Consider the following 18,177-nt stretch of genomic DNA (forward strand, 5'->3'; position numbering starts at 1 on the left):
ATAAAGTCAGTTCAAAACTGACACAGATATAGATTTCAAACTGTATCTGTAAAGCGCCAGTCTCCCCTACCTCGCAGACGGTGCAGTGCCAACGAGTCTCTACGTGATGCTTGCACTCATTGCAGGTGTACACAAAGCGGTCCTGGCCCTGATTGTGCAGCTCTACCAACATGCACATCGTGCTCCATTTGCACCGTCTCAGTGAGCTGAACTCCCAGTGCTTGTCCCTGGCCAAAGTCAGAAAGGCATCACGGCCATCCATCAGGTCACAGGTCAACATGGGGTCGGGGTCCATGATGGGTGGCAGGGTGTTAATGACTGGCCCGGCATGGAGGTGGATAACAAAAAACACCTGATGATAAAAAGTAGGAGACGTGTGTCGGTTACATGTAAAGACAGTCAGTCCATCCAATGCCGGAGGCAATTCCTAAATGGGATGCAAGTATCTGCAATGCTCTTCCGTGACCCAGTGGGTCCTGCTGTGTGTTCACGTACTCATGTCACTACAAGATGTACATTAAGACATAATGCTATTAAGGGACAGAACATGTTGTGTGCAAATATTTGATCACCCATGTTAACCTACCCGCTTGGCTTAAAAATAATTAAAGTGAATGACATGTTAATAAAAATAACAAAAACAAAACCTAACAAAAATCTGTTATAGTTGGCAGGGTTTCCCACCTCCTTATGCTTCTCCATCGTGGCGTAGAGCTTCTGGGACAGATCATTGGCTACATTCGGCATCCCAGGCTTTTTCTTATTGGCTCGACTGACGCTGCTCTTGTTTTTGTTGGTTTTCTTGTTATTCTTCTTTTTGGCATTCTTGCTGTCAGCTTGGGCTCCCTTGAAATAGATGGACATGAGTGTTCAGAGAAGCAGAGATTGCACAACAGGCAAGATGAGGTTATGCAATTAAGCCGAGTGGTTAAACAATGCCTGAGCGACTGCTGAAAGCTTTTATATAATGAGGACTTGAGGATGATAAATTCTGGGGTGAAACAGAGGCCAAAGCACCAGAATGTTGATTTTGGCATGACAATGGCATTCCTTTTGCAAATCCCATTTCAAAATGCTAAATCCGCCAATCCATCTAACTCACCTCTGTCGTCTCAGAGGAGGCCGTGTTCTCCTCCTTCTTCCTCTCCTCCTCCTCCTGCTCCAGCTCCTTGATGCTCTCCTCCAGTACATTAGGCCAAAAGTCGCCCTCAAAATACGGCAGCTCATAGGCGCTGGTCAGCCTGTCTTCTGTTGCCTGCTTGAAAATGTCCTGAACACAGACATGCAAGACTTCCATCAGGCAATGCTGTAACATGGCTGAGAGCAAGTTGAACTCCACACAGCTTTTAAATGACAACTTCAAATGTTCAGATCATCGTGCCATTGAAATGAACCAACTGATTTAAACTTAATACTGAAAATAATGACTTAACTACATTTTATTTGTGGTTAAAATTGCTACCATCAGTTTGTGCAGTAACATATACCAAACACAAGGGGGAGCCCCACCTATGCTGCACACTAGTGGACTGGACACACAAGCTGAAAAATACTATTCGTCTAGTTGGCAGAGACAGAAAGGAGTCGAAGCATAGTAAGACTTTACAAAAAGGAGTTATGGACAAAGGGATACTTAACACAATCGATATATAAAATGCCCATGCTTCTCCCACTGGACTTTTTTATGTTCAAGCACAAACAGAAAAAATGGATTCTCTAAACAAATGACTATTAGATTAGATCTTGTCAGAGCTCATTTATCATTCAGACGTGTAACTGTGAACCAGCATCCCTCTATGAGAGAATCCTGTTGCAATATGATTATATGAATTGACAGTAAACAAAGAAACTAAATTATTGTCTAGACTGAAGTTTTCTAGTATAAAATTTTCACATCAGTGTACTGTACTCCAATTATTGTATTAGAGCTCATTGCTTACCCCCTGCACAGTTAGAATTGGCAAGATTGCTGACTGTAACTGAGAAAATCTGCACAGACAGAGCATCCCACTGTAGTCACCAAGACGTAACGATGTGATCTTTTTCTAACCTTGTAATCGTGTAAGATCCTTTCTGCAAAAGCCTTGTCCAGCATCTTTCTGTACCACTCTTGGAGCCTTTTGGGCTTGGGGATCTTCTGGTCAGGAGGGTGGCAGTGGAAAATGTAGTCATCTCCTTCACTGGGTGGGCAGGCCCAGATGTGACCTGTCACGAACCTGAGGGCGACAAGAATTATCGGCCACTTAGCATTTGCAGAAATGATGATATATACAGAATTAGCTACAAGGGTGTAAAACATTCTTTAACCTACCCCAGTTTCTTCACATACTCCAGGTAGCCTATTAAGATCTCGTGGTACACTGCAGTCCTCAGCAAACGTGGTTTGAAGAAGTGAATACTGTCGAGGTATGATATGTAAACCCGTCTGCAAAGCAAATATGGAGAATTCAATCAAAGAGCAATACATACAAAATACCAAAATAAACTGAGAACACGTCATTCTTTTTTGCTGTAGTTTTACCTGGTATTTGGAAAGGGGCACTCTGAGCCGTACTCCTGGACGTGCATGCCGAAGAAACAAACGTCCACCCCGTCTATTTCCTCAAATGCAAAAAGTGCTTTGGTTCTGTAAGGGAAGCTCTCCACCATCTCTCCTGAGTCCACAAACCTGTGGAAACATGAGAAGCAAAAGTCAAGTTACACTTTTGTTTTTTAACAAAACGTGGGACAATTTCCCACTTTGTTTGTAGAGGATGGGAAAAGAATTATTTTGAACCCAAGAAGAAGAAGAAGAAGTGTTAACTGTCATGGTCAGATCTTTCACGTAGGTTAGAGATAAAAATACTTATAAGTGACAGCATGGCTTTATCAGAACCTTGTGATGTTTTTCCAAATCCTTCTGTCACCATTAAACACCTTCATTTTTTGAGGACTCTACACACATTTTGAGGACTCTAAAATGCAAGACACATTTTCTTAAAAAGCACTGAACTTCTCGCCTTCTCAGATGAGAAAAGTTATGAAATGATATGCGGTGTAGTTTCCAGCTGGGCTTGCAGTAAGAGAGCAGCCACACTACGAGAACTACTGTTATTCCAGATTTAACTTCTGTTTCTGCAAATCAGGAGAGACACACTGTGTCAGCAGGTGAGAACCTTACCTAGACTTCATGCCAGGCTTAATCTCCACAGTTTTGTCAGAGCTGGCCACCACTCGCACAAACACCTCACCGGCCTCTGGGTGGTTCTGCCTTTTCAAGTACTTATTCACTCTGTCCTCGATATACGTCCCCAACCGTGTAGTCTGCAACCCTTTACAAATACAAACATGAACACGTTTGATACTAATTCAAGTTTTGAACATTGAGACTTTTAAATGATTAAACAAAAAGGAAAAATGAATTAAATGTCACTGTTTTACTGTTACACATCACTCACTTTTGGCTGAAAACTTGTTCTCCTTTCTTGTTTTGCCAGACTTCTTCAGACAGTTGTCACAGATAAAGCTAAAAAAACAAATATCAAACTATGGTTTAGTGTCAACAAAGGGCAACTCCAGCAAATATAAATTCCTGTTATTCAAGTGACAATTCTGTTAAGGTCAAACATGGACTGTATATGCTTTAAGAGCTGGATAGTTGTCCGACAGGTTAAGCGAGACTAACCCTGACGGCCAAATGACGTCGTAGTGCAGCACGCAGATCTGATGCATCTTTCGTCCACAGTCTTTACATTCAACAAATCTGCAATGACAAATATTTGCTTTTTTCTGTGATGTTCTTGCAAAAAAAACATAAATACGCATCATTACTGACACTTAAGAGTCAAACTAAAGTCACTCACGGTTCAGAGTCCAACATGTCATTTTTCTTCTTTTCAAACTGCTCTTTTGATATCATGCTGCACAAGAAAGAGACAATGAGACAACCAAGTTCACGTTGGCTTCTGTGATAGAAACTCTTTCACAGAATAAACGTCAGAGAGAAAAACAGCTAATGATCTCGCAAGGTGATCATCCGGTGGGGTTCGTCCACCCCGACCTGGTAACTTACGTCTGTGGCTGTGCCGGGTCGTCCCCCAGGGTCACACTGTTGCCCTGGATCTCATTGAAGCACTTCTCACAGAAGTGATACCTGTCGGCAATAAGGCCATATTTGGGTGAACTGCAGCCAGCACACACAGTAGCAGCACAGGCAAACCGGCGCACAGGTGGCAGAATGCAGAGTAAACAGAGCACACGGAAACAACCGAGGACAGAGCATGGGCAGTAGACAGGACACAGAGACACACACATACACACACAGACAAACAAACACACACACACACACACAGGCAGAGGTACAGGTTAGTCACAGTTGAAATGGTCATGATCCAGGCACTCTCATTCAGACTGGAACAGAAATTGGGAAAACATGCTAAAACGCTACATGAATGATGGTAAATGAATGTCAACAACAAATGAACGTTCAAACAGAAACTACTGAACGCTACACCAGCTAGGTCCATGCTGAAGTGTGAAAATAAGAAGAAAACACAGTGTCACTGCAATCGCTTAGATCATAAGCAACATGCATTTGGAGCCAAATAAATGGTCATGCCAGAGGAGACAGAATGACTGATGCAAAAACAAATGTGCAGGTCTTGTAGGAAATCTGACTGAATTACTTAAGTTAAGTTTCTTTAACTCCTAATGCTTTAGCCATTTAGATCAAAATTCGGACAAATGATAAAACTTTCTTGGACAAGAAATCCATTAAATTCTCACAAACATGGACTTTTTAGTCTAGTTTATCAAGTTAAACCTCAAAGAGTTTAGTAGCGAGTATCTGCAATAACTGAATGGTGTTGCGTTGGACTGATGCTCAGGTGCGGTAGCAGATTCTGCACAGCAGGGGGAGGTTTTGGTACAGCGCACATATGAAGACAACACCGGACCCCATCATGCTCATTCTGCTTGGCCACAATAGACAACTATACAACTCTCAGCGGTGTCTTTGACACTCCTATAGATTCTCATATGAATGAGGTCCTTACGGCTGTATTCACGAGCACGCTTGTGTGTGAAGTGGTACCTTTGACCATGTTTTATCTTTGCACACCTTCTTTTCATAACCCTTCCTTCACCGTTTACCCATCTCTACCGCTCAGAATTAGCAAAGTTTTACCTGTTCTGGTAGCTGTAGTAGGTGCCATCCCTGGAGATGGTACACAACTGTTTGCCATAGCAACACAGTGTCTGGGGTGAGAACTCGAACTGTGGAAACACCATAGAGGCATTATCAATCCATGTCATTGTTACACTCATTGTTGTACTCAATTCAGCGGTTACATACAGGTAACGACGAAGTGAACTGAGGTAAAAATAGCAAAAAGTACAGTCTTTGTGTTCGATTCCCATCCCGTACGGCCTCTCACCTTCCTGCCACAACAGTAGCCCAGGCCCTGCATGACAGGATCAATCTCTGCTTCGAACACCTCCGCCAGTTTGGTGCAGTACTTGTAGACACGGGATGTTTTCCGGTTGTACAGCCAGGCATTGTTGAACATGAGCCACACATCGTCCACATACTGCCACGGCTCCTGGTACTGACCCGTATCCAGCTTGCGCTTGATGGTGGATAAGTCAATGGGATTCTTCACAATTTCAAAGTAGTCCTGTGCAGCAGTAGAGAGACGTTTGCAGTGATAAGCAAAGAGTCTTGTAATATCGGAAATGATGTGTGTGTATGATTATGGATACTCACGGGGATGCCCAGTAGCATCGGATCTACAGGCTGTCTGAAGGGCAGTGACTCTGGGTCTTGCCTGTAGAGGGCCTCAAGTGTCGGCATTAGAGCTTGTCGCAGCTCCTCCGGCTTGAAAACTGGACAGACAATAATAATCGCATAAGAAACCAAAAGCAAACAAACATACCAGTGCCTGCAAATACAAGACTGTCATTCAAAATAAACTGTAGAAATGGGCTGTGAGAAGCCCCATCCATTGTGATAAATGATCATCAGCACAGACTTTGCATACTGGGGTGTCAGGAGACGACGCAAAACGAGCTAAAATGAACATATCTAACTGATATTGCTCCATGACGCACATCTTCTCATTTTTCTATCCCCAAATATCATACCACAATATGTTGTTTCACACTTATATACAAACAAGATCAGTGTTCTTACTTTTTTTGCGGTTCTGGGTGGTGGAGGTGGTTGTGCTGTTGGCCCCACTTTCCTCCTCTTCTTTGGGTTCTGCCTTCATCTCCGGCTTCTTCTCCTCCGTTTCCATTGGTTCTTGCTTTGGCTCTACTGTCTCTGGCTCCTCCTTCTTCACCAACTGGGGTTTGGTTTCATCATCCTGCTATATGAACACAGCATGATCAACCAGCTGTCCTACGGTCGAGTCCAGAAACCATCATGTATTTAATGTTTTTAATGGGAAGCAAAACACATTCCTTTAGGGGAGAAATATAATATTGATAGAGTTTGCAATAGTAACCATATTGCTCTCAACCATGCCTTTATTACGTACTAATTCCTAAATGATCTAGTAAATTCATGAACATACCTCCATCTTTACGTCAGTCTGCTTCTTCCCAGAGCTGCTGTCATCTACTTCTTCCTTTACTTCAGGTTTGGCTTCAGTGCCGCTCATATCTGGCAGGGTCTGCTGAGAGCTCAGCTCAGCCACAGAGGCTGGGGTGGGCACTCTGTTATCTATACTCGCTGCTGCCTGGGACAACTTGAAGGAGAGGAGGAGGAGACATTCTGATCACAATGCTGATAATTTATACATTAAGTCATACTGGCTTTTAGCAAATAAAGGATTGACAGTTGGTGACTCACTCTGAACAAAGTCTTAGATATCTGGAATCTTTAATATTCCTTTAAAAAGTAATTGGTTGGTTTGGTTTGAAAAGCTTTCAGCTTTAACAGGAGTTGGCAAAGGCATGAGCGATACAAAAGCAATAGTTTCAGTAAGAACTAGCTGCTCACCGGCGTGCTGGGGTGCTGTGCCTGCACTGAGGTGGGCTGCTGCATCTGGCTAGGGAGTTCTGCCTGGGGCTGCAGGGGTGTGAGCGGCTGGGAGGGGTCAGGAGGTGTGCCCATGGCGGAGGGAGGGCGAGGGAGGCTACTAGGTATATGGGTTGGGGTGGAGGAGGGCCCACCCGTGGAGGCAGGGGTTGAGGGCTGCGGTTGCACCTGGGCCTGTGCAGAAGCTTGGTGCTGCTGCTGCAGCTGCTGCTGCTGCTGCTGCTGCTGCTGAGGCTGCAGGCTGACAGAGGCATTGGGTGGAGGCGTGGCGCCCAGGGAGGGTTGGGCTGCAGGGCCACACGGCAGCTGGGAGCCAAGGGATCCCAGTGCATTCATAGAGAGGTTAGAATTCTGCGGCTGCTGGTACAAAAAGAGATGCACAAACTATTTATATAGCAGCTCAAATGGTGACACTCCAAACGCTGTGTTCAGGCCAAAAAATGCAAGGAGCACTAGTACAAAAACACAAAATGTCAGCATTTCTCTCAGCACAGCACAAGTCTACTCACCTGTGTGACGGCAGCCTGTGTTAACGGCTGGCCCAAGCCTACATTCACATTCATCGCTCCACCTGCAGGTGCACTGAACTGGCCCTGTGGCAGGAACTGGCCCTGGTTGGCTGGCTGAGCTACCATGTTATTAGCATGACTACCCATCATTCCTTGAGACTGAGGCATCCTTGACGGGGACATTCCCATCTGTAAAAGAGAGGAGATGAGACAAATGCAATCATTATGGCAGCAGGCCTTTAGTATTCAATGTCTGCCAAGTAAAATAAACAAAGTGAATGGAATTCAGCACACATACATGCTACCGTTACAATAGGCCTGTGCTGTAATTTACAAATGAAGTGTGGAGAATCAAAACACAGCATGCCTACAGATCTAATGCCAGCAAGGAGCATTAGACAGCAGCAGGCCAGGCCTTGGGCTCTGCCTTGGTTTCATTTGATCAGGACCTGTGTCAAGCACAGGCATCACATACCATATCGATGCTTTAGCCTCAAAATGGTAACGGACTGTGAAATAATCAGGCAAAGACTGAGACAGTCAACACAGTCAAGGGGAGCGAAAAAGTGGAGGAAAGGGCCAAAATTACTCTGTTTTGTCCCCAGTTCAGTTTTTGCTCCATTTTTAAGAATAATTTCAAACATCTAAAAATGGTTCTAAGAGCAGGTTTAAGAGAGAAAACACTGTTCATAAGACAGGAAGAGTGAAAAACATAAAAAGGAGGGAGACAGAGGAGAGAAAGCTCACCGATGGGACGGAGCTCATGTTCATCTGTGGTGGATGGTTCATAGGGGAGGGAGCGCGGGCTCCCATGGGCGCCTGAGACATCTGCGCATTCTGCATTGCCATTGGGTTAAACTGATTGATTCCTGTGGGAACAGACACACCTACAATTATGTGCCTGTTTATTATACTTGGGAGTTGTTCTAATTCAATATTCCATGTCCTACTGTGCTGGCAGAGGCACTGAACCAGCTCACAGCTCACCTAAACGTATATAATCAGGTGTGCACAGGAAACTAAAATTCACTTTGCCGTTGAAATGCTTGCCAAGTTACTCTACGGCATTTAAAGGTATGTCCAGTAGCAAACTTAACAACTAGGAAGGTTAAATCAAAATACATGGAGCGCTTTTTCCACAGAAAGCAAAGCATGACAGGCACATACCTTGGGGCACCTGCATACGGTTCATTATCTGATTTGGCATGTTGGGCATAGGCACAGGTCCATCTGAGAGACAAAATAATGTGTTATAGAGGCGTTTCAATCAGTTACAAAAATGTTTTGTACTTGCAGAACATTTAGAGGAAAATAATATTCAAAAACCCTAAGGCGTCATTCCCCTTTCGTATTCTGAAACCCAGAGTGTAGAGTTTGGCTACTAACTGGGAGGTCGGACAGCCTGTCCCGGGCCCATGGCGTTGGGCTGAGCCATACCAGGCTGCTGAGGCCCAGCTGTGCCCACCATGCCAGGCTGTTTCTGGAGCCGTGAGCGCCTCTTCTCCTCCAGTTCTTTCTGGATTTTGTAGATTTTCTCTGCCAGGAAGTGGTAATACTCGTCCTAGTGAGAGGATGAGAGGAGACAAAGGGCACGAGAGACATTTTAAAAAGAATAATGAATGCGTTTCTTGGTCTCTGCTCTTATAGAGACAAGAGGAAGGTGTGGAAACTCAGATGTGTATTATATTAATTACCCTGCTGTTAGCTGACTCGTACATGTCACCCTCAACCTTGCGTGCATATGCCACCAGGTTCTCCATTCGCCGGTCCTTCAGTGCTGCAGGGTCTGGGGTGGGGAATATGGCTTGTACACTAAAGAGAGATGACAGAAGAATTAAAAAAAAAAAAAACTTAATGACAACCTGGTGTTTTCAACCTCTTCTGGTTTCATAAGATAGCCCTCGAGTATTTATAGTACATGAGTTTCATTGTTGGACTTACAGTTTGTGCACCAGGTGGGTGCGCAGGTCCTGAGTGACATGTTCATGCCAGGCCTTCCTTACGCCCGAGGCAGACAGAGGGGTGGCAGTGGGCAGGTTTCCCATGCCTCCCGCTACTGACCCATCAGGCATCAGCTGACTGTAAGACAAAGAGATACAGCAAATTACTTAAGTTCAAAATAATGACAATTTCGTACAAGTTTAAATTAAACACAATATGATCATTTGTTTAGGCAAAAATATTTCAGTCTTAAAATATCTAAAAAGGAACCCAAGGGACAGACAACAGATTGAGATCATGGGTGATTATCTGTCAGCAGACGATGTACTGCATACTGAGTCTGAGTCTATGAATTAAATGGCAGCTACATCGCAGGAAATCATGTCATCGTTTATAAGATGACACCAAATTGTAGAAGCATGCATTCTGTGGGTGCTTTATTTTGGTTGACATTAAGGATGAAAATGCTCACTTGTTGAGTGTGGATGGTAGGGAGGAGTCGGAGTGCATGCCAGCCTGGTCTGAAGAGGGGACACCCATGCCTCCTGCCATCTGGTTCATCTGATTAGTGCCTGATAAACACACATTGTCAATTACAAGGGTTTACAAGAAAATGGCTTAGCAACAGATTTATAGTAGTGTTATCACTTGTGCATAATCCTGTAATTGGCAGTGAAGTCCGGTTCATCCCGTACCTAGAGGGTTCATATTTCGCAGCTGCTGGTGCTGGGAGCCCTGGGGGTTTTGCTGTGTGGGACCCTGGCCCGGAGTAGAGGACTGGTTCCCGTACGGCAGGCCGAGGGCATCATAGGCCCTCTGCATGGAACTGGGGTCGATATGTGTCGCAGCACTGTTGATGGCTGTGGCGCTGGGCTGGCCAGGCCCCACCGTACTGATAGCGTTCTGCAGTCCAGCCCCAGGGGAACTAAGCATGGCTGGAGGGAGAAGATGAAGAAATAAATAAGTGGTTTTAAATAAAGCATTTAATTAAAAGCTTGTGATAATTGAGGAGTAACTGCTGCCTCTGGTGTTTCTATACACTTTATCATTTACACTCAGTCAACACATGAGAACATAAATCAAACACATATTGAAGAGAGAATAAAAATAATCTTTGAAACGTCATTAAATATTATAATGCTGTTTTTCCGTGTAAAAAAAAAAAAATCTCTGCATAATCTCATAAAAAAAAGAAGGTCTTCTTGGGAAGGCCTCCATCTAAAATCCTAGCACTGTTCCCTGCTGTGTTGATTGCTGACATGGAGCACGCTGCCTCTGTGGGGGATTTAAATCTGTCATGCAGCCTTTTAACCAATCAGAGAGCACGCTGTCCCAAGACCCTGCCCCCACTGATAGCATAGATAGCAGAGCCACGGAGCCCCTCCCCTGGGTGTCACATTACAGGCCCAGCCTTTCTAGAGGAGTCCGCTCTCGCAGCCAGCGCAGAGCTGTGGCAGGGACACACAACCTGCAGGTGGCACCACTTCATACCACACACACGCTGACTTCAGGATCGCTGCTGAGTGATAACAGCTTTTTTGGACAGTTTAAAAGCTATCAAAGACTTGTCATCCTCACCAAAACCATAATCAAAACGACATAAATATAAAAGCACCCATCAGGAATTCTTTTCTATTAGCTTTTAACTTAACCATTTGCATTCTCTTTTGCATTTCTAAATGAATAACAGAGGAAGGGAGCTGCTGGAGTCACTCACGTTGCTGGTTCCTCTTGTCACTAGCATTCTTCAAAGGCAGGCAGACCGGACAGTCGTGCCGTGTACAGTTCTTCCAGTGGGAGATGATCTGTCTGGATGATGCACAGTGAGCCACTGGGGAGAAATAAAATTGAAAGAGAGACATAGATTGAGGCGTGCTGACAAGTAATTCAGCAGTATCTGTCATTTTAAAAGTCTAAGAAAACAATGAATTCAAACACTACTTCAGTGAACACTAGCACAAGTGTTGACTGAGTGAAGAAAGATACTATAAAGTGGCCAGAGAAAGAGCTCAAACCCAGCGACATGTCAAGTTAAAATACAGCGCAGTAAAAAAGGAAAAAAGGAAAAAGAAAAGCCTCAATTGCAACATAACAACGTGCAAATAGCTTTGCAGAAGCAATTGTACATGTTGTACAACCACACAGGCATCATTTCATTTACTTTAAGCGTATAAACAGTATGAATATCAGAGTTCAAAGGTCATCAACCTTGGACGACCTGCTTATTAACCACAACTGTCGGAGCGAAGCTGCTTGCCGCCAGCGTAGACGAGGAAATGGAGTACAAGCATCATGACAGCAGTTTTAAAAAAGATTAAATCCACGTTTGCTGATGTCGGTCACTGGGGCATTTGGGGCTTAGCGAATCAGGCGGTAGATTGGCTTCATTTGAGCAATAAAACACAAGAGCCAACAACAGCTTATTGCTTTACATTGTGAGAAACAATGCAGCTTACGTGATTAAAAAGCACAGCACTCACACGGCATCTCACTGATTATTAATTAGTGGTTCGACAGTCAAGAAAGTTCCTTTTTTTTGTTAAATCAGCAATCTAATCATAATAACTGTTGTTGCACAGCATCTGTCTTGTAGGTCAACAACAAAGCACTTAAGTTATTTAGTGTTAAATAGGGATGTAAAGTTCATGCAACTTCAGCCACACACAAATCGATAAATAATTTCGCTAAGGACGACATTGGCGCAGATATTACGAAGAACTTAAAGCGACAGGCACTTTTGACAGCATCCATGGACTAAAAACTACAACTAGACATCAAAATCTAAAGTTAATGTAAAGCTAATGTGCCTTCATCACAGATTCTGGTTATTGTTGCTCATAACACACAGTTAATCCATCTGTATAGAAATTATAACTAGGTCAATTTCTTGGGCAGATTCTTGTTCGATTCTTACGATTAATAATCTAAAGATTAATGTGTAACATCACAGTCACAGAAAAGCTACGATAAGCGTCCTGTTAGCACATTAACACGTCCATTTAACACCCTGTGGTCACAGGAGACAGCCAGAAATGTATTATTTGGAATCAGGCTAGATCTCAAACCCAGAAAACTTTCACTTACCCTGGCAGGACTTGCCAGCCTGGCAGTGGGTCATGTGGTTGAGGACGTTCTTCATGGTGCGGCAGTGGGGCAGAGTGCAGGCCCTCACCTCCCCGTTGGCCTGCTCCCGCCGCTGGCACTTATGTGCGTGGAGCAACAGGACCAGCTGCTGCTGAATGAGTTTGCGCTTCTCGGGGTCGGCCGTTGGGCCCGCTGAGACACCTCCAGCCCCGGGGACCATGCCCACCGAGGCTACCTGCTGCTGCATCTGGGACTGGAAAAGATGCCAATACACCGACAGGTTAGGCACAGATCAGAGAATCAGACAAAATATTAGGTATCAGCGGTTAAATTTAATCTGTCACTTTGTATATTTCAAGGTATTTGCAATGCTGTATTATTCTTTTTTCATCATTTGTATTATTACTACCCTGGAAAATCAATCGATCAATCAATCTTTACTTATACAGCACCAATTCACAACAGTGTTATCTCAAGATGCTTTCAATAAAGAGCAGGTCTAGACCAAACTCTTTAATTAAGCCCAACGATTCAGGAATTCAAAATTAAGGAAGCAATCTACTTTCTCTAAACTGGAAGGAATTACATTTCCTTCCTCTAGCAAGTCAATTTCCTGTTCCTCAAACAGATTTGCATAGCACCGGGCTCTGTTCACTTTGTGCCTCGAAAGAATCTGACTCTGCCCTCAACAGTTGGCGCAAAAATGGACAGCCTTAAACAAATGTGTTGTTCCTAATGCAGTTTTCCATTTTGTTTTGTTTTTCAAAGTAAGGAAGCAATCTACATATATGGTTGAAGCAAACGGACAAGCAGTATGCAGACCATGTGTGTGGGCTGTGGGAAGCTTAGACGCGTGTGAATGTAGCGACACTACAAAATGTTCAAATATCGTTTAACTCTTAGGTGCCTGTATGACATGGAAAGCTTAATTATGCTACAGTATTTCTTCTCAGCTCATTTGCTTATGTGCATCATTTTAGTTTGGTAGCAATTTATTTTAATCTCTGTCATGGTGGAAATTACAGTCTAGGCTTACACCCTGTCAACTCCACATGCGCTTTAGCCACATTTTAAGTTGCCTGTATCATACCAACAACGCTCATGCTTTACATGCACTTCAAGCCTATTTTCTTCCAAATTATGTGCATGACTATATTGTGTATTGTACTTCTGAGGAGACAGGAGTGCTGCGGCTCAACAGATCCAGTGAAGACACTAATGGAGATCAGCAACTGCTGCTGCTGCTGCTGCTGCTGCTGCTGCTGCGGCCGGCGCAGATCAAATGTTCGGCTAAAGTTTGGGCAGGAACCATAGTAAACCTTATAGACATGAGGATGACAAGGATAATAGCCAAGTTAAAATCTAAACTACTGCTGTATTTGCCAATTGTTTACCAAGATGAGATGGCAGTCTTTTCAAAACTGTGTACGCTATGTGTTAAGTATTAGAAATAAAGCAAAGGCTCCTTTGTGGTAGCAAGAAAATGCTCCTCTAAGACTTCTATGACAACTCTCTTCATGAAAGTGTGAGGCCAGGAGCGAAGCTGGTATGCATACTTCAATGACTGCAGACTGTGTGCTCACGTCTTTAGAGGAAGACGGTGTGAAGACACTGATGAAACAAGAAGAAAGTCTAAAGAATATCATATCCATTTCTAAGAAAAACTGTTGGAAAAAGAATGTGCTCACTACGGGTACACTGTACAGCAGCAGTGTAATTACAATGTCCCAGTCATGTTCTTGTTTTACAACTTCATCTTCCATTCACTGACACGATCGACACATTGACACTGTTGATACAAATTAATGTAAAGAATATGTTCTCTCCTGAATAACCAGTATAACAAATAAGGGCTGGGACAGATATCCACCTACTTTATAAGATTCAAGTAACACTCACCATGTTTGGCACGCTCCCAGCTCCTTTCAGCTCAGCAGGGAATTGGGGCAGGTTGTTGGAGAGGGCTGTCTTGTTCTGGAGTTGTTGAGCGTTGACCCCCGCTGCCCCCATCTGCTGTACGCCAGCCTGACCATACTGCTGGCCAAATGGAGCTCCTGACATCCCCATCTACAGCAGACAATCAGGGCAGAGGGTGGTCAGAATATTTGCATATCGTACAGCATGCCGTCACAGTGGATCCATCATTCACCTCTGCACTGAAAGTCTGAATGCCACTGAAAGTGTGAGTGCATATGGAATAGGTTCTAACTTTGAGAATGCACAGGTGAACAATGCACAACGCAAGGAGAAGAACAGTGTGAGCTTTAGCACAGGTCAATCAAAAACAAACAAACAAAAATGGATGTTGCACGTAATCCCCAAATGTTTTCATCCATCATGTCTTCATCGGGGGGATCTTGTGCTTTGAGGTCACACGCAAGTATCAAAAAGGGGAACTGCTCTCAAAAACATTACAGCTTAAAACTACTGACTGTTCGCTTCAAGTAAAATTGTCAAGTTGCAACAAAAGCTGTGGTAATGTAGCATTTATATCCCATAATGGGCCTCAGAGAGAGAGTAGTCAGCTTTCTTGTTAGGTCCTTAGAAGTCATGTATTCCCATCTGTCCGATTGGCCCTCAGCGTGCATCTGTATGCTGCCTCTGCCTCTCTCCACGGTGGCCCAAGCGGCAGTCTGCTTTGCTTCGCGGAGGTTCCCCACTGCCAGTAGTGCTCAGGCAGTCAGAGCAAGCCCAGCCCAGCAGAGAGGCAGAGAGAGAGAGAGAGAGAGAGAGAGAGAGAGAGAGAGAGAGAGAGAGAGAGAGAGAGAGAGAGAGAGAGAGAGAGAGAGAGAGAGAGAGAGGAGGAACGGGAGGAAACGCACAGAGAGAGACCAGCTTGCTTAACAGCTGAGCAGAGCACTGCGCTGCTGCCTGCCCCTCCCCCTCCGCTGCACAGAAACACACAGATGCTTGCCTGCTGCCTTCCTCCCATTCCCACATGAGTACGGCCTCCTCCTCCCCCTCCTCCTCCTCCTCCTCTCACACACCGGTTCTCTCACTCGATGATCTGTGCTTATTACGGAGGAGTGTCACCAGGCTAGAAGACGGCACTGTTGCACAGGATGCCTCCAGTGTTTTCCCTCCTCTTGGCATGTCCCCCTCTACCCTGCCTCCCCCACCACCACCACCACCAACAACAACACATAAACCAGCTCCTCTAAACCTGATTTACCGCTCCATTATGAAAGACCAAGGGCCCAGAGAGAGGCAGCATATGCCAGAGAGAAAAGAGAGAAGAAAAATGAAACAGTTGGTGGGATATGGGTGAAAACTAGAAAATAAAGAGCTGAGTGGTGGAAAAGCAAGCGAAGGAAAAACCAAGAAGCATTCAGCAAAAACATCTGAAACCAGAAAAGAATCAGGTTCTACTTTACTTGAACTCCTAACAATTATTTTCACTGTCCATTGATCCGTCAATTATTTTCTCAATTAATAGATTAGTTGTTTGGTTTATAAAATAAGTGCCGATTAGTGTCTCCTGAAGCCCAAGATAATGTAGTAAACTGTCTTTTTCTACCCAAAGATAATCAGTTTACTATCATAGGAGTAAAGTAACCAGAACATATTCATATTTGAGAAAACTGGAAATGAAAAATTACTAAACCCGATTAATCGATTCTTAAATTACTTCATCATTTCCATTTAATCAGTATGTGGGATTACAAAAACACCTTTAATGATCAGAGAAGGACGCCTCCTGGTTAACTTAGATCTGAAGGAGACTAATATCCTATTTACAGGAAAAGCATCTAAGTGACGTAACCTTGCATTGAAGCAAACAGGGAAGTACTATTGCAATTGAAGCAACACATCATGAGCAGAGTAAAACTAATCAGTCTCATGACAGTTTAACCACAGCTCACGTTCCCTAACCAGTGGCTCAGTGATTTCTGTCCCACAATAGGTGGAGATGACATCAAAGACGAAAAAGCAACGTCTTTATGAACTTTTGGCCCCAAGATAAATTGTGCCACTGGTCTGATGTTTTTGATATGTCGCTGTTGTACGTCTGAACATGGCCAAAACCATCATGAAGAGTTTGAGGTGACGGACCAGGAGTTTAACCTCCTACGATCTAGTGGATTAACCAGACTGTCTGTCAAAACGGAGCATCCTTTCAACCACAAACCTTTCTATATTGTAACTAGTAATGTATGATTTTGCTGATTGTCAACCAACACTGAGGAGAGACACTACGTTTTGTTATACATGTTATAACACATGGCAGCTCTTGTGTTATTTGTGGTTAAACAGGGTTCATACTATGAAGTCTGGAAAGTAAAACTAGACCAAACAGATCAAACTAACTATTGTAAATGTACATAACTCCTTTCCTTTTGGAGTATTAATTTGCTTCTGGCATCCAAAGTGTTCTTAAACAAAACAGTGACAGACATCTAACTGTGAAGCCATTACGCTTCATTAGGCAATAGTGAAAGCTTGCACCGCTCCATCCTTTGCACATCCCTAGCACTTGGCCAATACACGCGGAGACAAAACATGCAACAAGAAGAAATTAACCATAACTTATAATGAGAATCTATTGCCTGCAAGCCAACAGCAGATCAAGCAGGTGCTCAGGTAAGCTCAGCAGGTTACCTGACATAGCTGCAAATTAATTAGTCCGATTATGTTCCTATTTGATCCAACAGTCCCCTTAACGATTACAAATAGTTATATTTGTATACATTTGTATATATCCATTCATCTTTTTCAGCTTTTCCAATGTAAATGTACTACGTAACAATCCAGCTGAAAAAGAGTGATGGAAGCCCCAATGAATAAAAGGAAACCACCTCAAATGTAAGCTGAATTAATGATTTTAAAAGGGTCTCATTTGTGCATTGACATATACTCTGTGTGACTTCTTCCAAAGTGATAGGAAAGCCAGAAATGCATCACTGTCTCATTTCTCACAGCATGTTTCTCTGATGGTAGCTATGCAAGGTAAATATGACGTGTGCCAGAATCTTCCAACCACAGGCTAACATACATACACTACTCACAACCAGGCTCAAATCCTGTCTTCCACTTTCCTCATCTCCTCCTCAAACACAATCCTGCCATCTCAATACCATGTAGAGGCATTTGATTCAGCATTGCATGGAATATAAAATAACTCATCAATACATGAACACACGTAAAGCAATTAGTTTTTGTACCAAAATGTAAGGAAATATAGTCATTAAGGTGTTTGTCTGTTTGTGGAAGGAGGGGCTTGTTTCATGTGGCGACGACTGTTGAAATAATCTTGGTGAGAACGAACACGCTGGTTTAACCTTGGTTTCCTGTCAAACCGCAAAGCCCAAAGTCTCTCACAGGAGGAAACATTGTAGCACATTGAGCAACTTCAAAGTCTGTTAAAGTAAAGACATTCACATAGAAGTACTACCGGCTGTACATCACGGAAAGTACTTTTCATTCACAAAAAAAAGTAGTAGTACACACCTGCAGTTCCTGTAGCATTTGTATTGTTTGTGCTCAGATTACTGAAGCATAGGAATGCAGTAATAAACACATTAGCACCGATTTGCTGCAAAACTCTCTGTTGGGCCAAGATAGACCCACTGAGATTGACGCACTTGACTGCAAATTCAACCCCTTCAACTAGCTTGTCTCCAG

The 18,177-nt window shown here is 43.6% G+C and overlaps 1 protein-coding gene across 4 annotated transcripts in view; it reads right to left on the bottom strand.

Moving 5' to 3' along the window:
- crebbpb (CREB binding protein b) overlaps positions 1–18,177 on the bottom strand; it is a 33,014-nt gene that overhangs the window by 3,427 nt on the left and 11,410 nt on the right. Inside the window, exons 3-30 of one of the 4 annotated variants that reach the window (XM_070848677.1) lie at positions 14,455–14,622; positions 12,556–12,808; positions 11,189–11,302; positions 10,167–10,406; positions 9,944–10,043; positions 9,472–9,609; positions 9,225–9,342; positions 8,917–9,091; positions 8,698–8,760; positions 8,278–8,399; positions 7,531–7,719; positions 6,983–7,378; positions 6,555–6,728; positions 6,170–6,347; positions 5,744–5,862; positions 5,415–5,654; positions 5,165–5,253; positions 4,052–4,132; positions 3,843–3,899; positions 3,665–3,742; positions 3,438–3,505; positions 3,161–3,311; positions 2,522–2,668; positions 2,312–2,425; positions 2,051–2,216; positions 1,103–1,270; positions 685–846; positions 71–352 (exon numbers count right to left, since the gene is read on the bottom strand). In XM_070848677.1, the coding sequence (XP_070704778.1) occupies positions 71–352; positions 685–846; positions 1,103–1,270; positions 2,051–2,216; positions 2,312–2,425; positions 2,522–2,668; positions 3,161–3,311; positions 3,438–3,505; positions 3,665–3,742; positions 3,843–3,899; positions 4,052–4,132; positions 5,165–5,253; positions 5,415–5,654; positions 5,744–5,862; positions 6,170–6,347; positions 6,555–6,728; positions 6,983–7,378; positions 7,531–7,719; positions 8,278–8,399; positions 8,698–8,760; positions 8,917–9,091; positions 9,225–9,342; positions 9,472–9,609; positions 9,944–10,043; positions 10,167–10,406; positions 11,189–11,302; positions 12,556–12,808; positions 14,455–14,622 (4,350 nt within the window). Of the gene's footprint in view, positions 1–70; positions 353–684; positions 847–1,102; positions 1,271–2,050; positions 2,217–2,311; positions 2,426–2,521; positions 2,669–3,160; positions 3,312–3,437; positions 3,506–3,664; positions 3,743–3,842; positions 3,900–4,051; positions 4,163–5,164; positions 5,254–5,414; positions 5,655–5,743; positions 5,863–6,169; positions 6,348–6,554; positions 6,729–6,982; positions 7,382–7,530; positions 7,720–8,277; positions 8,400–8,697; positions 8,761–8,916; positions 9,092–9,224; positions 9,343–9,471; positions 9,610–9,943; positions 10,044–10,166; positions 10,407–11,188; positions 11,303–12,555; positions 12,809–14,454; positions 14,623–18,177 lie in introns of all 4 variants that reach the window. The other 3 variants (XM_070848676.1, XM_070848679.1, XM_070848678.1) reach the window with 3 other exon arrangements.

This window comes from Pempheris klunzingeri, chromosome 17 (assembly GCF_042242105.1).
Source record: "Pempheris klunzingeri isolate RE-2024b chromosome 17, fPemKlu1.hap1, whole genome shotgun sequence".
Classification (NCBI taxonomy): domain Eukaryota; kingdom Metazoa; phylum Chordata; class Actinopteri; order Acropomatiformes; family Pempheridae; genus Pempheris; species Pempheris klunzingeri.